General features: G+C 46.4%; 1 protein-coding gene and 1 long non-coding RNA gene across 4 annotated transcripts in view; one reads left to right on the forward strand and one right to left on the reverse strand.

Annotated features, from left to right (window-relative positions):
- Positions 1–1,980: 1,980 nt before the first annotated feature.
- Positions 1,981–7,375, reverse strand: LOC120511862. Its single transcript, XR_005629849.1, has 3 exons — positions 7,309–7,375; positions 3,338–3,491; positions 1,981–2,319 (listed from the first exon to the last, which is right to left on the reverse strand). It is a non-coding gene; the product is annotated as an uncharacterized LOC120511862 (long non-coding RNA).
- A 360-nt stretch (positions 7,376–7,735) lies between these two features.
- The window catches only part of C2CD2 (C2 calcium dependent domain containing 2), a 32,710-nt gene continuing 23,627 nt past the window's right edge, over positions 7,736–16,818 (forward strand). For all 3 annotated transcript variants that reach the window (XM_039729455.1, XM_039729456.1, XM_039729457.1), the window contains exons 1-2: positions 7,736–8,117; positions 10,015–10,113. In XM_039729455.1, the coding sequence (XP_039585389.1) occupies positions 7,836–8,117; positions 10,015–10,113 (381 nt within the window). In that variant the 5' untranslated portion in view covers positions 7,736–7,835. The remainder of the gene's footprint in view (positions 8,118–10,014; positions 10,114–16,818) is intronic.

Below are 16,818 nucleotides of genomic sequence, written 5' to 3' on the forward strand. Positions count from 1 at the left end.
AAAACCAGAACAAACCCTCTTTTCAGCGTTAAGTGCAAAATACACATAAAGTACATATTTTAAGGCTTATTCTTGACAGTGTCCCTTTTTAAAAAGCAGGAAAATGGGATCACTTTAAGTGCTTGGGTACAGGGGAGTAGTTTCCTACTAGAAATTGGAATTATCCAATATATTTTCTAGAGAGTTTTCCGGTTAGTTACACAAAATCACTTGTCATTTTAAAGGATTGTAGAAGTAAGACAAGCAACTCTGGGTTTATAATCCTGTATACCTTATACATTCTATATCTGTTCAATACACCAGGATGGGTTTTTACTTTTTTTAGGACTGAGACTTAATAGCTTAAGGCAACTTTTTCTTTAATGTAATGTAAAATCCATTGCTGCTTTGTACAACTTTTTCTACTGTGTGTTTTCTTTACTTAGATCTTGACTAAGAGATGTTGACGTCCAATAAACTTACACTTTGTTTCTTTTGAGTCACTGTGTCTTCTACTGGAATCTCTTGGCAGAGGTGTTGTTATTGTACAAACCATTGTGTCTGCAGAGTAGGAAGTGAGTTTGTAAGAGAGCATCTTCTGTTCTGTTTGTTGGATGTAAGTGCTACTTGTACGTTACTAAAATAGTGGAGGTTGTTTGTTTTAATAAGTGCCTCACTGAACCTTTTACTGGAAAATACAGGAAAACCAGCTGCTCCAGACAATCTCTTAAAAACTTGAGCACAGCCCAAATCCTGCTTCGTGTACAATCAGTGATTTGTGGAAGTGTCTCCATCTAAAACTGGACTGAGCCAGATCTTTGAGAAGACACAGCAATGTTTCTGGTTTTGCAGCACTCTCACCCAAGGCAGTTTTGCTGCATGAATTTCCCTCTTCAGAACCCCCTGTGTGGGAATGCAGTGTGTGGATTCCCATTTGGGAATGGGGTTTACTCAGTTCCTTTCTTCACACTAGGTGTCACCTGTCTTTGAGAGCACTTAGGCCAATTTTTTCAACTTCTTGGACTCCACGTTTGCTGTCTTTTGCCATTTTTGCCTCGTGCAGTGTGGTTGGACCCACTGACCAGTTTCACCAACATTTAACAAAGGCAACAAGGTCTCAAGAATCAATATCCCCCAAGTTTTGTGCAAATCCCTGTCTGGGTGTCAAGGAATGGTGTCAGTGGGACACCACAAATCCAGTGGGAAAGGATAAGATTTGCGCAGAGGATGTGCTGAGCACCCACCTGCACTTTTTACACTGTGTGTGTGCACTGACCTCTCAGAGGGAGCAGGGCAATGGCTCAGGTGGAACACAGGGCGGAGCTGAAGGACCAGCTCTGCCAAACATTTGGATCAGGGGTTAAAAGGGCACTCTGAGCTCAGGAGGATTTGGGCCTCTCCTTGAAAATGGGGACGAAGGGCTCATGGTCTGTCCCTCTGTGGGGTATCTCTGCCCCTCACAGCTGTGGAAAAGGCAAAGAGAGGGTGGAGAGCTGCTCTCTGACCCATTCACAGTCTTAAATCCCCAAAGATATGGCTCTCTCCTTCTTCTTCCAGATCAGAACAACTCCAGCTCTTCCTGCATCCACTTAATGCTGACACACAGTTCTCTCCCCATCACTGTTTCAGCACAGACTGACTTCTGCTAGAATGGTTCACAGAAAATGCTCCAGAGAACAAAAAGCCTGTGTTTGACATAAAACTCAAGAAACAAATCAAAATTATTAGAAGTGACTGGTAATGGCATGAGCATTGCACCTGTTTTTGTGGTTATTTTTGTTCCAATTTCAGCTGTCCCCTTCTAAGACAGTTGGTGTGCAAACAAATCCAGCAATGTTTACTCTTCCATTCATAGGGTATTTCCATCTATCATTTAATATACAAACCCAGAAGCATCCTTACTATTAGACCAACAGGGATAATATTTCTGTTTCCAGTCCTGAAATACTGTGGCAATAAAAATTTTCAAGGTATTGGTTGCAATGAAGCAACATACACAACTTTTATTTCCCTTCCATTTTGCATGTGTTGAAAGAGTACATTGAAAGTCAGTTTCTGCTGACTTTAAAGAATTTGCTTTAAATTGATAAACTCTTAACAGTTTATTAATGTGTTGTCAGTCCAGGATCTGGGATGGATTCAGCTCTTCAGTGTCATGGAGCCCTGGTTGTTTTCAGCAGCTTGAGCTGATAGTTGAGGGCTCAGCTCTCACCCAGCCACCTGCAGCTCTCAGAGAAGTCCACTGGTGTTAAAAACCTGCTGGGATTTACTGACATCCAGGGATGCTTCTGCTGGAAGGAAGAGACCACGCTGGGGTTTGCAGGCTCTGCAGGCAGGTGGCTGAAGGAACAAAGGACAACAAGGCAGAAGAAGAGGTCAGAGAAAGTACAGTGACAACAGCAGGAGAGTGTAAGATACAGAGGAGAGCACGCTGTGACCCTGCCAAAAAGAACAGCAAGGAAAAAACAGCCTCTGTTTTAAGGTGTCATTTGTGATTAATATGGCTCTTTTTGGTTCCCACTTATTCCCTTCTTCCCTAATGAATGAGGTGTGACACCTCTAACCCTTTTTGGCTGACAGAAACTGCATCTATTACTCTTGTCATCCATTAATTTGTCCTATAAAGTCTGTGAAAGAGTTTATGAAAAAAAACAACTACCCAAAATATATTTAATAATATCTCCTCTACAGTCTTGCACCAGGGGAAGTTTTGGTGCTCTTGGAACAGTTTTTGGAGACTGCACATCCTGAGGGCTTCCTCAGGTGTGACAACTACACCTGTGCAATATTTGCTGCTGCTGCTTCTTTACTCATCAATCATCTGAGCAGCCAAATGCCACAAGAAGAAAACTTTGCCTTGTTGACTCACATTCAGGTTATTTGTTTCAGGAGAAATTTGACAGAGGTCTGTAAAGGCATGTAAAGAAAAATTTTTAAAGCATGAAGAAAAAAAACCTGTAAAAATACCAAATTCTAAGTCTGGAGGAAATAGATTCACAGATACTAAAATGAGATTTGAAATTGGGTATTTTCTACCAAGTATTTACTACAAGGCTTAAGAGAGGGAGAATCACACAGAATCTTTGTTTTATGGAGATGATCCTATAATCTATTCTGTGCCTCTGATGCTGTGTGCAGGCATCAAGGAGGAGACAGAAACAAAAAGCATCACAAGAGGTGAAGCCCTCTCTCCATATATGCACAGGTCCTTGGATTTTCTTATCTGTCCAGCTGAACTGGAGCATTTTCACTGTTCCTCTGGAGGAAGGCATTTTTCAAAGCCTGTTGGTTTCCTAAAAAATTCCTTTTTGTGCTGCTGCTCTCAGTCTAAAACGTGAAGATGTCTTTTGTTACTTACCAAGTCCTTCCTGATGTCCCACCTTCCCAAAGCCAGCTGGTCTGAGTGTCCTCCAGCGTTTGTCAGAGGGGCTCACGGGTGTTTGTACTGCCCGGGAGAAGCGCACACTCCTGGTGAGTCCCAGCATCAGCACCTCAGGGGATCCTGGCGCTCTCTGGTGGAGAGAAAAGAACGGGATCCAGCAGGGAAAATAAAAGGAAAAACTTTTAAAAAGGCATCTTGGCATGTTTTAGTTTCCAAATACTCAGGGTATTTCGCTGAAGTTTTGGTCAATATATTTTTGGAGAGTCATCATCATAGAAAAAATAATAGTCGCAAAAATGATTTTCCTTATTTCCATTCCAAATAAAATGCCTGTTGTTAGCCTTTGTCCCTTTTGCAAAATTGTGACCACTCAGGAATAGATTAATTATCAGATATGGAATCCCAGAATGGTTTGGGTTGGAAGGGACCTTAAAAACCATCCAGTGCCACCCCTGCCATGGCAGGGACACCTTCCGCTGTTCCATGCTGCTCCAAGCCCCAATATCCAAAAATTCCAAGGATCCAGGGGCAGCCACAGCTGCTCTGGGTACCCTGTTCCAGGGCCTCCCTACCCTCACAGGGAATTTATTCTAAAATCTAATTTAAGCCTGCTGTCTTTCAGTTTGAAGCTGGGTTTCAAGAAACGTAAAAGTGTGATGCTACAGGGAAAAGCAAAATTGTTATAATAATGTTATAAAAATGTTATAATAATGACACTTATAAATTATGACACTTATAAAATTAGTGGGTGGTATACATGTGAGCTATGGTTAATGCAAACATCACGGTGCCATTATTTGTTTTCACACATTCTTTTTCCTTGTGCTCTGGTTTTGGGTTAAACCATGACCCCTTGAGAGCTGCACTATTGGTGCATGAAGGGCTTCAGAAGTGAGTACAAGTATCCAGGGTGAACCAACTTGGGTCAATTTAAATGGAATTGAAACATGGCTCTGCAGCTTTACTTTATATCTCAATACATAATTCAAAATTATGATTGGTCCAAATAAAACATTGTGACCCGTCTGCTCTGAAACTTGGCCAATTTGTCAACAACTACATTCATGGGGCATGGTTGTTTTTTTTCAAGACAGTTTTAGGACCTGTATTTTAATAACAAAGCTCATTTCTGATCTGATGAAACACTCAGCTCCTGGCAGTGTGTCTCCTTAAGCAATTAAGAGATGTAGGCATTTGGGCAAAGAGGAACGAAATGACCATAAATGAATTGCAGTTTTCCTGCGATGAGGTCATGGTGGACACACTGCTTTTTCTTCTAGAGAGATTGGTGTTTGGATAGATCAGATGTCTCCTGATTTTGCAAATGAACTCAAAATAAGAGCAGTTAGGTGGAGGTCTAATGATGTCATCACCTTTTTTTATATGGAGCAAGACTCAGAAGAGGATGCTCTGTGGAGGACACGAGTTTGGAGGGTTATTTCAGATCAAGAACCAGACGTGTCCCAGCCTCCTCATCCCCACACCAGCTCCAGCTTATGGAAGCTTGCTTGGTGGCACATCCCTGGTGCCAGGCAGCTGAGGACCTTCCACAGAGGCTTCTGGCCATCCCACCGGGTCTTTGCACACCCATGACCCTCCTCCTCAGGCAGCTGTCACAAAGACCCACAAGTGCCGACTCAGACGGATGGGATGTGTCCCATGTGCTGAGCCTCACCTCGAAAGGGGCCACAGAAACAGACTGGAGTCTACATGAGGGCAGTGTTCTGGCTTTGTGCCTCAACTCCTGAGCAAACCTGCCACAGCCAGCAGGAAGAAGGACAGGGCTGTTACCTGTCTCTGGAAGAAAGGCTGAAATGCTGCATGTGAAAGGGGAAGTGGTCCCCTCTTCCATGGGGGGACATGCTGAGGGATCACATTTCAGGAATGAAGATTTCCAGGACTGCTTCTGCCAGCAGAGGTGTCAGTGAGGGGGATGCAGTGGTTCCACCACAGGCTGAGGCTATAAAATCTCAATGAAAACATGGTTATAGCCACCTTGCAGGTAAAGGTGGCATCACACAGACTCCCAGAATGCTGCAAAAAGCTCCGCTGGCCAAAGTGAAGTTTTGACAAACTAAACATGTTTTACGCTGCTACACTCTCCTGACAAAGCACTTGTTTCAAACCTCCTGTTAGACTGCATGAATGGCCTCTTCTGAACCATCTCTTTCTTCCATGTGGAAAACAGACTCTGGAGCACAGAGGCAGACAATCAGTGGGAAAAGTTTGTATTGGTTTTATCTCTTTGCAATGTATTTGTTTTTGTATTTATTTTAATTCCAGTGACTGAATATACTCCTTTTTTTTGTAAATTGTTAACAGCTTTAAAAATGAAATGTATTAAATAACTATGATTAAATTAATTAACTATGAATAACTATAAGCAATGATGCTTATTTCTGTAACCTGGCACTTGGGGTAATCTCAGATCCAACACTGTTCAGTGCTGGAGTGGCCAGGGAGCAGTGCTAATCTGAGGCATTTGAAGGTCTCTTCTGACCTTGATGAATCCAGGACTTGGGGATTGCCCTGGGCCAGGTGCAGCACCTGAACCCTGGCCGTGTTGAATCTCATGAGGTTCTTGTGGTCCCACTTGTCAAGCTTGTCCAGGTCCCTGTTCCTGAGCTTGTCCCTTCCTTCCGTGGTGTCCCTGCCCTGCTCAGCTTCCCGTCCCCTGCAAACGTGCTGAGGATGAGCATTCATCAAAAATAGAAAGTTACTGAAGAATAGAAACACATTTCAAATTTTTGACGGACTCAAGGTTCCCTGGTAAATCAAAATCAAAGTAGAAGGAGTTTAGTTTCTTTTTTACCAAGAAAATATTAGAACTGAACGGTCAAAATCTTTTAACTGTTTAAAAATACTCTTTATGTGTAACCTCCTAAGATCACTGTGGTGGAACAGTAGACCAGACTATCAAATAGCAGACCCTCCGTGCAGTCCTGTCGGGACAATGATGGTGACAAAAAGCTTGTTCAGGACAACTGGGAACACGTGAGCGTCCACAGCAATGGGGTCAAACCCTTGCTGCAGCAGAAGGACGTGGCACAAACTGACTAATAGTAGTAAATAAGAACAAGAAAAGAAATAGCAATAGTAAGTTGAATCAGAATTATGAGAAGATAAGGAGAAATAGTAGTAGTAATAAGAAAAACAAAAATAGTAAGAAAAAGAATAAGGAGAAAAATAAATAGTAGTAGTAGTAAATAATAATAAGATAAAGAAGAAGATGAAACACTTGTAGAAGTAAATAATAGTATCAAATTAAAATAAACATCCACACAACCACAGAATGAAGGAAAGGACCTTAGGTCCTCTAGTTCCAACTAGTTATCTTCTGCTCTCTCTCTGAGACCTCTTTCCTATGTTTTTCTACGGCTCTACCTCCCCTTTCTTGGTAAATAAAATCCATGTTAAATAAAATCCCTATGTTGTCCTCATATGGTCTCCTTTGCACCTTCATTTGAGGCCTCTCTCCCTCATGGGCTTGTAACACCTGCTCAGGGTCCTTCCAGCTGCCAGCATTCCAGGATTCTGTCAGCTCCTCACTTCCCTCTTCTTGCCTCTGCTTTGGGCTGGGAATGTGCTTGAAAATGTCCAGCAGCTCCCTCAAGAAGCAGCGCAGAACCAGCACCCCGAGAGCCTCGGGAATTCCCCTCTGTGGTCCATGGCACACACTGCAATGGTCTGGAATTCCAGCTTCCAGCAAGGACAAGATGTTCCTACCCTTTAAGGCAAAGCTCTGAAGGGGCTGAAAGCCAAGTGGAGCAAGATCTTGCAATGACATTGCATGACCAGCTTTCATAACTTAATCAAGGGTTGTTCTAGCATATGGATTGAGAAAAAAAAATCAGGCGAGGGTCTTTGGCTGCCAGTTACCACAGGTAAAGACAGTATGAAAGAAATAGAGCAGGTACCTGCCCCATACCCACACCGAAACCATGTACCTCTAGGAAACTGGGTGTCCCCTCCATGTCCCCGCCACTCTCCGAGGTACTGGACACCCACTCCAAGCCCTTCTATCCCGGGCACCAGGCACCGTCCCGAGTCCTTCTACCTCGGGGCACCGGGCGCCCACCCTGAACTCCGCCACCTTCGGGAACTCTGCGCCCCTTTACTCCAGGGCAGCAGGAGCACATCATGCGCTTGTCGTTCCCCCAGGGGCACCAGATGCTCACCCCAAACCCCTCTGAGCACCAGGTGCCCACCCCAAGCCCGTCTCCCCCCTTCCGTCCCTGCCAACCACCGCCGCGCTGCAGGACGTTCGCCTCCTGGCAACCGCCCCCGCGCTGGGCAGCGGCCAGAGCCGGCGCCGGGCCGAGCCTGCGGCCGGGGCCGGGCCCCCTCTCCACCGCCCCGGGGCGGGGACTGCGCCGCCCGCGGGTCGAGCGAGCGCTGCGCGGGGCTGCGGCCGCCGCTCCCCGCCGGGCGCGCCTTGCACGGCTCCGGAGTGGCGGCCCCATTATGGTCAGCCATGGCGTGGCTGCCGGGCGGGCTGGCCGAGCTGCGCTGGGGCGCGCTGGTCGCCCTCTTCGTGGCGGCGCTGGCCACGCTGGCCGTGTACCTGGTGCAGTACGCGCTGCTGGCGCTGCGGAGGGGCCGCCCGCCGCCGGCCCCCGCTCCGCCGGCGCAGCGGGACGAGCTGCTGGAGGAGGGCGGCTCGGTGCTGGCCTGGGCGCTGTCGCGGGGCAGCTGGAGGCGGCAGTGGCGGCGGGCCTGGGTGGCGGCGCTCCGAGCCGAGGCGGCGGAGCGGGCGGTGAGTGCCGGGGTGCAGGTGATGATGGATGGACTGAGGGAGGGAAGGGACGGGGGGTGGCCGGCGGCGGCTCCCCCGCGCCCGCCGGGATGCGGCCGGCGCCTCCCGGCCGTGGGGCATCGCTCCGGGCGCTCCCCGCTGCCAGGAGCGGCTGTGGGGACGCCGGGACTTGCTGCGGGGATGTGCCGGGTGTGTTCCTGACCCTCCGTGCGTGTGTTTGTGTGTCTGCACGTGTGTGTTGGTGGCTGCTTGGCAGGGGTTGCAGGAGGGAGCCGGCCGGCGGCACGGAGTGGGCGCAGGCGTGGGAGCAGGGAAGGATGGGGAGGAAGGAAAGCCCCGACCCCCGCAGACCCTGGCAGGGGTTCGCTCGGCCGATAACATTGTTCGGGCGTGGGGAGGAGGAAACAATGGAAACTTCCTGGCCTGGGCCTGCGGCCCGTCCTTCGGCAAATAATTCCCAGAGCTGGGCTTCCCCCGGCATGCCGCAGGCCCTGCTGTGTGTGCTGTGACTCCAAGGGCTGGTGGCCTCCGAGCCCGCTGGATGGTGGATGGGATGCTCGGGGTTTGGTCAGGTTGCCGGTACCCAGGTCAGGGAGGATGCACAAAACGCGGTGTTCCCATCGCATCCTTTCCTGGAAGAGGCTCAGTGTGGCATCCTGCGCGTTGGTGTGTGATGGTATGTCCTGTGAGGTGAGGAGGTCAAGTGAGGCTGCGGCAAGCTGATTTCCTTGTCCTGAGGACTGAGCCCTTGTCAGGTCAGTGCAAAATGCTGAGGATAAACTCTAGGAAGTGGCATGTCCCCAGGTCTCTGAATTTGTGTGCGTCTTAGACCTAAGAGGTTCCTTCTTACGTGTCAGAGAGCAGGCTGGGGAAGAAGGAAGCGTGGGGCAACATGTGTGTGTGAAAGATAAGGAATGAAAATGAACACTTCCCAAGTATCATTGTAAGTTGGGCAGTAGAAAGAAAATATTTTGTGCACCCTTTCACATGGCACGGTGCGGTTGAGAAAAGAGTGGGCTGTGCTAAGAAATGAAGGTTGTTTGCCCTGCACTTGTGGAAGAAAAGGATCTAGACAGCTTGAGCACAGGTGCCAGGAACCGAAAGTAACCAGACACAAGTGACAGCTTCCTGTCCCTGAGCAGAGGGCAAAGCCCCTGGGACAGGCGCAGGCACACCCTCCGTGCCCAGGTGAGCAGCTGGAGCCGGGAGTTCAGCGCCTGGCGCTGCACTCGCGCTGTCAGCCTCCCAAAACAATGTCAGCAGCACGAAGGTAATGAATTTCCTGCGTGCAAAACAACCTCGGGTGGTGAGGGAAGCGGGGCTGAGTGCTCCGTGTGGGTAGCAGGTGAGGAATGCAGTGCTGATGCTTCTGAAGGTATGACCTCAGTGCCCAAAGGCTGCCTCGCCTTGCTGTCTGTGTGACGACTGAGTGGCTGTCATCACTGTCTGCCTTCGCTGATGAGGAGGGCTGGGCAGGGGAAGCCTTCTTTCCTCACCTCTGCAAGATGATATTTGGGGTTTCTTAGTTTTGGCATGGCTGCTGCAGCCCTATTAGTGGGCCAAACCAAACACGCCTTTCCAAGCTGCAGCACTGATAAATCTTTGCTGAAGAACAGCAGTTTTGCTGGACCCTGTTGTCGTTCATGGACTTGGCTCTGCACTGTGCACCTTGATATTCTACTACAGGGAAAGATGAGTTGTGATTAGGCCCATAGTTATGTCCTAAGTATATGTTTTCAGGCTCTACCCTGTATTATGTAGTGAGGTGTCATGCAATTGATACATGGAAGTTTTGACATACATTTGCAATTCCAGGAACTTGACTGGCAGTGCATTTTTATCACTTGTTTTCAGGTGATGGGTTCATCACCTAATGATGCTTCTTTTTTTTTCTTAGGATTCTCAGATGCTCATGTTTGAGGAAGATGACCCAGCAGAACCACTTGAGCTAGCAGTTAAAGAAGTTACCAGTGTTGTAAAGTCAGCTGGAGAGAAGGTAAACTTTGGATTTGTTGCCTTTGGTCAGGAAATCTTTTATTAGTGTGAGTGGCAAATTTATTTGTCAATAGATCTGTACCCTTGACCTGTGTTTGTCAAAGCAGGTAGGAGGCTGCTTGTAAAGAACCTGTGCAAACTGTCTGCATTGATTCACTTCTTTCTCATGTTGTGAGCAGAGTGTGCTCCAGGGCTTCCTCCAAATGCACAATAAACCAAGGTTATGCCAAGTTTATAGCTACACCCTCAGTGAGCTCTGGGAGGAGCCCTCTCCTCCACCTCCACAGTCCTGATGATGTTTCCCCATCCTATTGCTGAGGCCTGCAGTGGGAACTTCATTGAGAAGAAGGAAATTTCTCTCCTGGGACTGGCAAACATCTTTGTCTGCCTCTCGCTGTTTGTGTGGCTGATGACAGGTTTGCTTCCTAAGAGTGAGCTGAGTAAGGATCAGTGGGACAGGTGCAGTGTCCTGAGGGTGAAATCATGACTCTGCTGGTCCTTGTGTTGAGTGAGGAGCAAGTAATTTCTTTCCTCCTCTCCCACTGCAAATACTGGGAGGTGCTTCAGTGCCTGTGAAATTAAAATAAGGCAGAATGTGGCTCTTGGAACTGTAAAAATACTTTAAAAGGGAAAAAACCCTATATAGGTTTATTAGCAATGATAGCTCCTGCATTTTTGTCCTAGTGACTGGTTACATTAGGCACCTGCATCAAATTAGCCTAATGCTTTTCTTTTAGTTTTGCTTTGTTATTTTGCTTTGCTCATCTGATTTAGATGCTGAGCAGCTCTACTATGATTCCTTTGAAAACTATGCATGCTTATCTGCCTGATACACAGCTCAGAGGCACACCCTGACTGGTGGCAGCTGGGGATTGTTAACATGTAAAGCTGTTTGCGTACTTATTTTCTCCCTTTTTTAAAAAAAAAATTATTTCAGTATCCTGAAATAAATGGGTAATAAAGTCCCTGCCACAGCAGTGGGGCTGGAGAGACTGGACTTGGTAGGGCTGTGGGGTTGTTACTTATTCTGTGCCACTGGAAGATGCCATGATGGGAAATTGTAAAGAGAGGGCACTGCTAGGTCTGAAAGTGATGTGCTGTGTCATGTGTGAAGCCAGGACCCCAGGGAGAGCTGCTGCAAATAACAGCACAAAAAACTGCTGTCTTGCAGTGCAGTGTCTAAAATGTTGCTGGAAGGGACAGGCAGGGCTGGGTTGAGCCATTCCAGCATCTTAATCGAGGTGTTACACTGCAGACAGAAATCTGACATGCTTTCAAAACAGCTTAGTCTAATAGAAGCACATTTTAAAAATTGTTGGAATAAGACAGGTTTGTTTTCATACACTGGGCTCTTCTGAACTGTGCCAAAACCCATTTCAATAGTCTTGTGCACAGCTGCTGGAAAAAGTTCTCTGAATCGTTCTTACTCCTTCACTTGAGGTACAACCTGAATATTTATTTGAATTACAGGGTATAATAACCTTAGGGTGGCAGTCTGGTAGCTACTTTTCCTTCTTCTTTAAATGCATACCTTTCTCTAAACACCTCAGGATTTCTCTTATATGATAATTGTGTCTTATATTTCCTGAGGTAACACCAAGAGTGTTTGTTTTTTTTGAAGTTTTTTTGGTGTTTTCTTTTTTCCCCGTCCTCTTCAAACTCTCAATGTTTGCATGTGAAGTCGAAATCTCTCTCTGCAGCTTGCCCAAACTCAAAGTTCTGACAGAAATTGGTGTGTGCTGCACAGTGCAGTGCTGCAGACATGGTTGGAATGCTGCTGCTTCTCAGCTTGGCCCAAGCTGTGGTGATAGGAACAGAGCTGCTCTGTGGCTGGAGGTTACACCACACTGCCCCATGATAAAGCCTTATTTATGTGTTGTCTTCACCCCAGTTTTGGGTCAGAGCCTAAATATATAGAATAAAATGTCCTGTTTTCATTGTGTGGTATTGGTTGTTTTGTTTTAATAAAGTAAACATTAGAAATATTCTTGGTCTTAGCTTTTTCTGCCAGCCTTTCCATTAGTGCAGTCTGTTTCCAGAGGACTTGAACTTCACAACAGAAACAGCAACAAAAAAGGCAATGAGAAGGAGGATTCTCTTGCTGGGGACTTGGCACAGAGGGTTGGATGGAGCAGGCTGTGACAGAAGTCTGCCTTTATTTTTCTGCTTCATACTCAAATGAAAAGGGGTTAAAATTCCTTCAGAGTGCCATTCCTTTAATGTCACTGCTGCGCTCCTAACTGGGACCATTCCTGGTGTTTATTTCTGATTATTTTTGGTGGAGTGAACTACCCTGACCATGATTTACAGTTCCTGTTGTCTTTTAGCTCCCCATTTTGCTTCAAAAGCCATGCCAAACCTTTGCTGCATTAATGACTGGGGTTTTTTTACAAGCCTAGATGGAATTATAGCCCATGGAGATTTTTAACTTGGCTTTTTTTAGTTTTTGCACTAATATAATCCTTTCTTCTTAATATGTTTACTCTTCTTTCATGGTGCTTGCTGTCAGTAAATGTATTATGAAGGGATTATATTTCCTTCCAGCTTTTGTTCAGCTTGCCTGCATAAGTTGCTCCTTAAATCTCCTTTTACAATACTGTCCTGTCTCCTGAGTCTCTCCTATGCACCCATTCTCAGCAGCAGCTCCAATTAAATCCATATTTTTGAATTTGATGGCCGAAGGGCCACACAGGCCTACAGGTAATGCAAGGAGGCAGCTTCTTTTTGGCTCTGGAAGTACTTTCCTGAGGGGTTTTGGGCTCCAGTCTGCCTCTCCTGTGGCTGCTTCACGCTATGAGTGCCTTGCTGCATCAAGGTCTCTCTCCCTGTGGTGCTGTCCTGATATAAACTGTCCTTTGTGTGAGCAGGAGTTGTTAATTCTTACACACACACACTCTCTGGGTATTTGTGTTGCATTCCTCTCCTGTGTTTCAAGGTCTTTCAGCTCGCCCGTGTGAGGACCTAATCTTCCCTTGTCTTGCTGCTTCCCAGCTTGCTTTCCTGAGCATCACATTTTCTTTCAGGTTTTTCCTGAGGTATTTTGCACTTTTAACTGTGTAATAGTTTTGGTGCCTGAAAGAATCTTTGGTAACCTCCAGCTTTCACCTCCCTGCTCACTGTACTGTCCTCTCCCTTTCAAACATCCCAGTCCACTTAAAGGGGGAATGATGGAGTAAAAGCTTAATTGTTAGTGGGGTGAGCCGACAGAAGTAAAGAAGACAACATTATGATCCAGCCTTCTTCAGAACTGAGTGCCTGGTCAGGGGAGGGCGTCGGGGTGGGGTTTGTTTGCTTCACTGGAGGTGATCCTGGGCTTGGCTCTGTCTGTCTTCCAGCTGCTGCTGCAGATGTGTTTGAGCCTCCTGTAGACTTGTGCCACATCTGCCAGCTTGGCACAGGGATCAGGGAAGCCTGAGCACCCTGAACTGTCTCTGCAAGTGAATTACTGTCCAAGCTACCACAGCACAGACTGGCAAACCCCTCCTGGAGTTTTCTGTCTCCTCTTGGTCTCTGTGTCTTCAGCTGTGCTGTGTCTCAGATGGTTTGGAAAGGTTTGCATGACAGTGAGGCCAAACTAGCAATTCTAGTTCTGGTATTGATTTATATTCCCTTTTCTGAAATACAAGTACTAATTCTGTCTTTGCACTTCTGCTTGTTTATTTCATTCCCTCATTCCCCATTTTTTCCACCTATTTGAATTTGAATGTGTTGGTCTCAAAGGAGTGGATAAATTCACATGTTCCATCACCTTCTGCTTTGTTTCTGTTGCTGACATGGAAACTCTCTCTCCTGCACTGAGTCCATCCCTCACCCTGCCTTCACTTTGGTGTTTATCACCATTTGGAAAGCTGGTCTGAGGTTTTCACTGCATTTACAGGCAAATTCAGTTTGATAATGGCTCCAGAAAATCCACACCTGTCTGTGGCTGGGTTAGACATTGCATTTGTCATCTCTCCTTCATTTGCCCTGGTCACTTGGTCAGTTGTTTGGGTAAAGGAGTGGAGAAGAAGCTGGGAAAACCCCAGAAGAAATGAAGGAATTGGCTCTGGTAACCAAGGAGATCATGTAATTCTTCTAAACAGCTGAGTGCTAATGACTGTCAAAAGGCAGAAGTTTTTGACTTGAAAAATTTTCTTGTGGTGAGGTTTACAGCCAAGCACACAAACTGTCTGTGTGGCCATTGAAAATATAAGTTTTCCATGCCAAAAAGAAGAGCCTTTTCATAGTAGAGCCCTGTGAGACAGATGGGAAACTGTGAGGGTCCTAAATCTCACAAGGAGATCAAGGCAACTTTCACTGTGTGGCTGCCTCATGGTTAATTCTGATTCTCTTGTGAAAATGTTAAATATTTGTATTACTTACATACTACTGAGTAACCTCAAGTAACCTGCTCTTTTTGGAAGTAAACACCAAGTGCAGTAAAAAGAATTTCCTTCTAGAAAACAAACAGAAAAGGCAATCAAGGCCTGTACTGCTGGGGGTTTTACAAACGTGTGGTGTGGTCAGGGCCTGGGGAAGGTGAGGGAAATGTTCCCCATCAGGGCTGTCAAAACTTCCTCTGAAGTCGCAGCCAGGGAGGGAACCTGCTGCTGCACTTGGGGAGGGAAGAGTAGAGAAAAGGGAACGTGTAATGCCCAAATTAATGGGGTGCCAGTGGCAAAACTGAAACCTCAAGGCAAGAGGGCACCGTGTGTGAGGAGCAGGAGCACCATGGTGCTTCTTGAGATGAAGCAGCTTCTGCTGCTGCTTCAGGAAGGGAAACTGAGATTTTAAAACCTGTCCAGAGGAACTGCAAATGGAAAAAGTCTGGATATAGAGGGGGAGGGCAAAGTGGGGGAAGGGTTTTAATAGCTGTGAGTACACAAGTTTGGACACTTGACTTTCTCAGAGAAATAGTCTTGCTTGAACTACAGTGCTTTTTCAGTCTCCTGTGTTCCTGTGGTTGCTTATCTGGAAGAGAATTGCTTTTAGGATAATTGTACTCAGAGTTTCAGATATGTGTGCAGGTTGTGTCACAGCATCTGCAGCTCAGTGGAGCTGGGTGCCAGCATTTTGCATGTGGGCAACTGAGCCCAGCCAGGTCTGGGAGTTTTGGCCACTGCAGCTCATCCCATGATGAGGATGTCAGGTCAGGGATGAAGAGGAGAGGCTGGAAAGAGCAGGAATAACCCTGGCAGTGGGTGATTAAATACCAGCTGTGTGTGGGGAGGGATGGCAGAGGACTGAGGAGGAGCAGGGACACAAAGGTACCTGAGGAAGGGCTGGGAACTCCTTCCATGGGAGATCCCCAAAGCACTTGGAGAGAAGGGTGTTTGTGCCAAGGGAGGTGCTGGAGGCAGAAAATACCTTGATGTTGGTTTCTTTGTGCTGCTATTTCACCTCACCCTATTTCTGCTGATTTAGGAGATGTGTCTTGCCCAGAAGTAGGATCACAAGAGGAGCTGGGGGTGACCCCTCTGGGAGCTCAGAATCAGCTGGTCCCAGCTGCTGTGCAGGGCTTGATTTTTAAAGAACAGTTTGTTATAAAAGTGACAGGTTTTCTGGACTCTAAAACACAAAGGGTTGATAACTGGGGATGTCTCTGGTAAGGGGGGTGGGAGAGAGAACGAGGAATATAAATGAAATTGAGGGAGAACTCTTTTCTTATCAGTCCAGGTTCCTCTGTTTTCTTGTGCACACCTATCCTTCCTCTTTCTCCCCCTGCTAACCAGAAAGGGCTGCTTTGCCTGGTCCTCCCTTCGTCTGTGCAGAGAAAATGAATTTGAAGAAGCAGGTTGGAACAAGGCGGGGGAAAAGGAGCGGAGCACGGGAAGCTTCAGTGTTTTTCTTTGTGTGCCTGCCATGGGGGAAGTGGCCTACATATTGCTGCTTGGGTCTATCAAAATCACCTGCTACACTTCTAAAGGAATGTCACTCAGCAAGGGAAGCAGCAGTTGCAGTCTCTTTAATCACCTTTTCACCACTTGTGGCAGCATCGGAGATGAAAACAAAGCTGCTTTCTCTTCAAATTCTAGCCCAGAATTCTGCTTCTTTCAGTATTCTGACTGCATCATCCATCCTACTCCCAGAACAAAGGGGTTCACCTGACTTAAATACATATTATTTTCCATTTATAAACATGGAACCACTCTTTTTGATGATTGGATTAAAAATTGGCAGGTGGCTGTATGTGAGTACCACAATTTTTTTAGTAAAAGTGAGGGCAGAAGGGGAGTAGGGCTTAGTAGATGTCATTGGCAGAAAATAAATTAATCAAGTTTGGACTAAAAGTCCAAACTTCACTGGTCTGGCTTTGAAATGAATGGTAAAAATACACATAAAAAACTGATTTAGCATCTCTTGACAAAATGCAGAAAGAAAAATGAAAGTTCTGCAGCCTGCAGTGTGTGTTTCCATCCTTTACTTGGAATTAAACATGATTAAGAAATAAGTGGCACACTCAGTTGCCAACTCTCTGGCCACACTTCTGTTTCTTTTCAAAACATTAATCAACCATGTACCTGGCAACCGTGGCTCTTGGACATCCAGAAATTCCAGATGAATGGCTCTGCATTGCATGTACAGCAAGTCCAACTTGTTCTGAATGCATTGAACTTCTTATGGATGTGTGTGGAAAAAACATGTATGGATGATAAAACACTGCATTTAGGATATGGAAGTGGCAGCAGTTTTTGCATCAGACCTGTCCTTTTTCCTCCTCTTTCCT

Source organism: Passer montanus, unplaced genomic scaffold (assembly GCF_014805655.1).
Source record: "Passer montanus isolate IOZ18808 unplaced genomic scaffold, ASM1480565v1 scaffold69, whole genome shotgun sequence".
Classification (NCBI taxonomy): domain Eukaryota; kingdom Metazoa; phylum Chordata; class Aves; order Passeriformes; family Passeridae; genus Passer; species Passer montanus.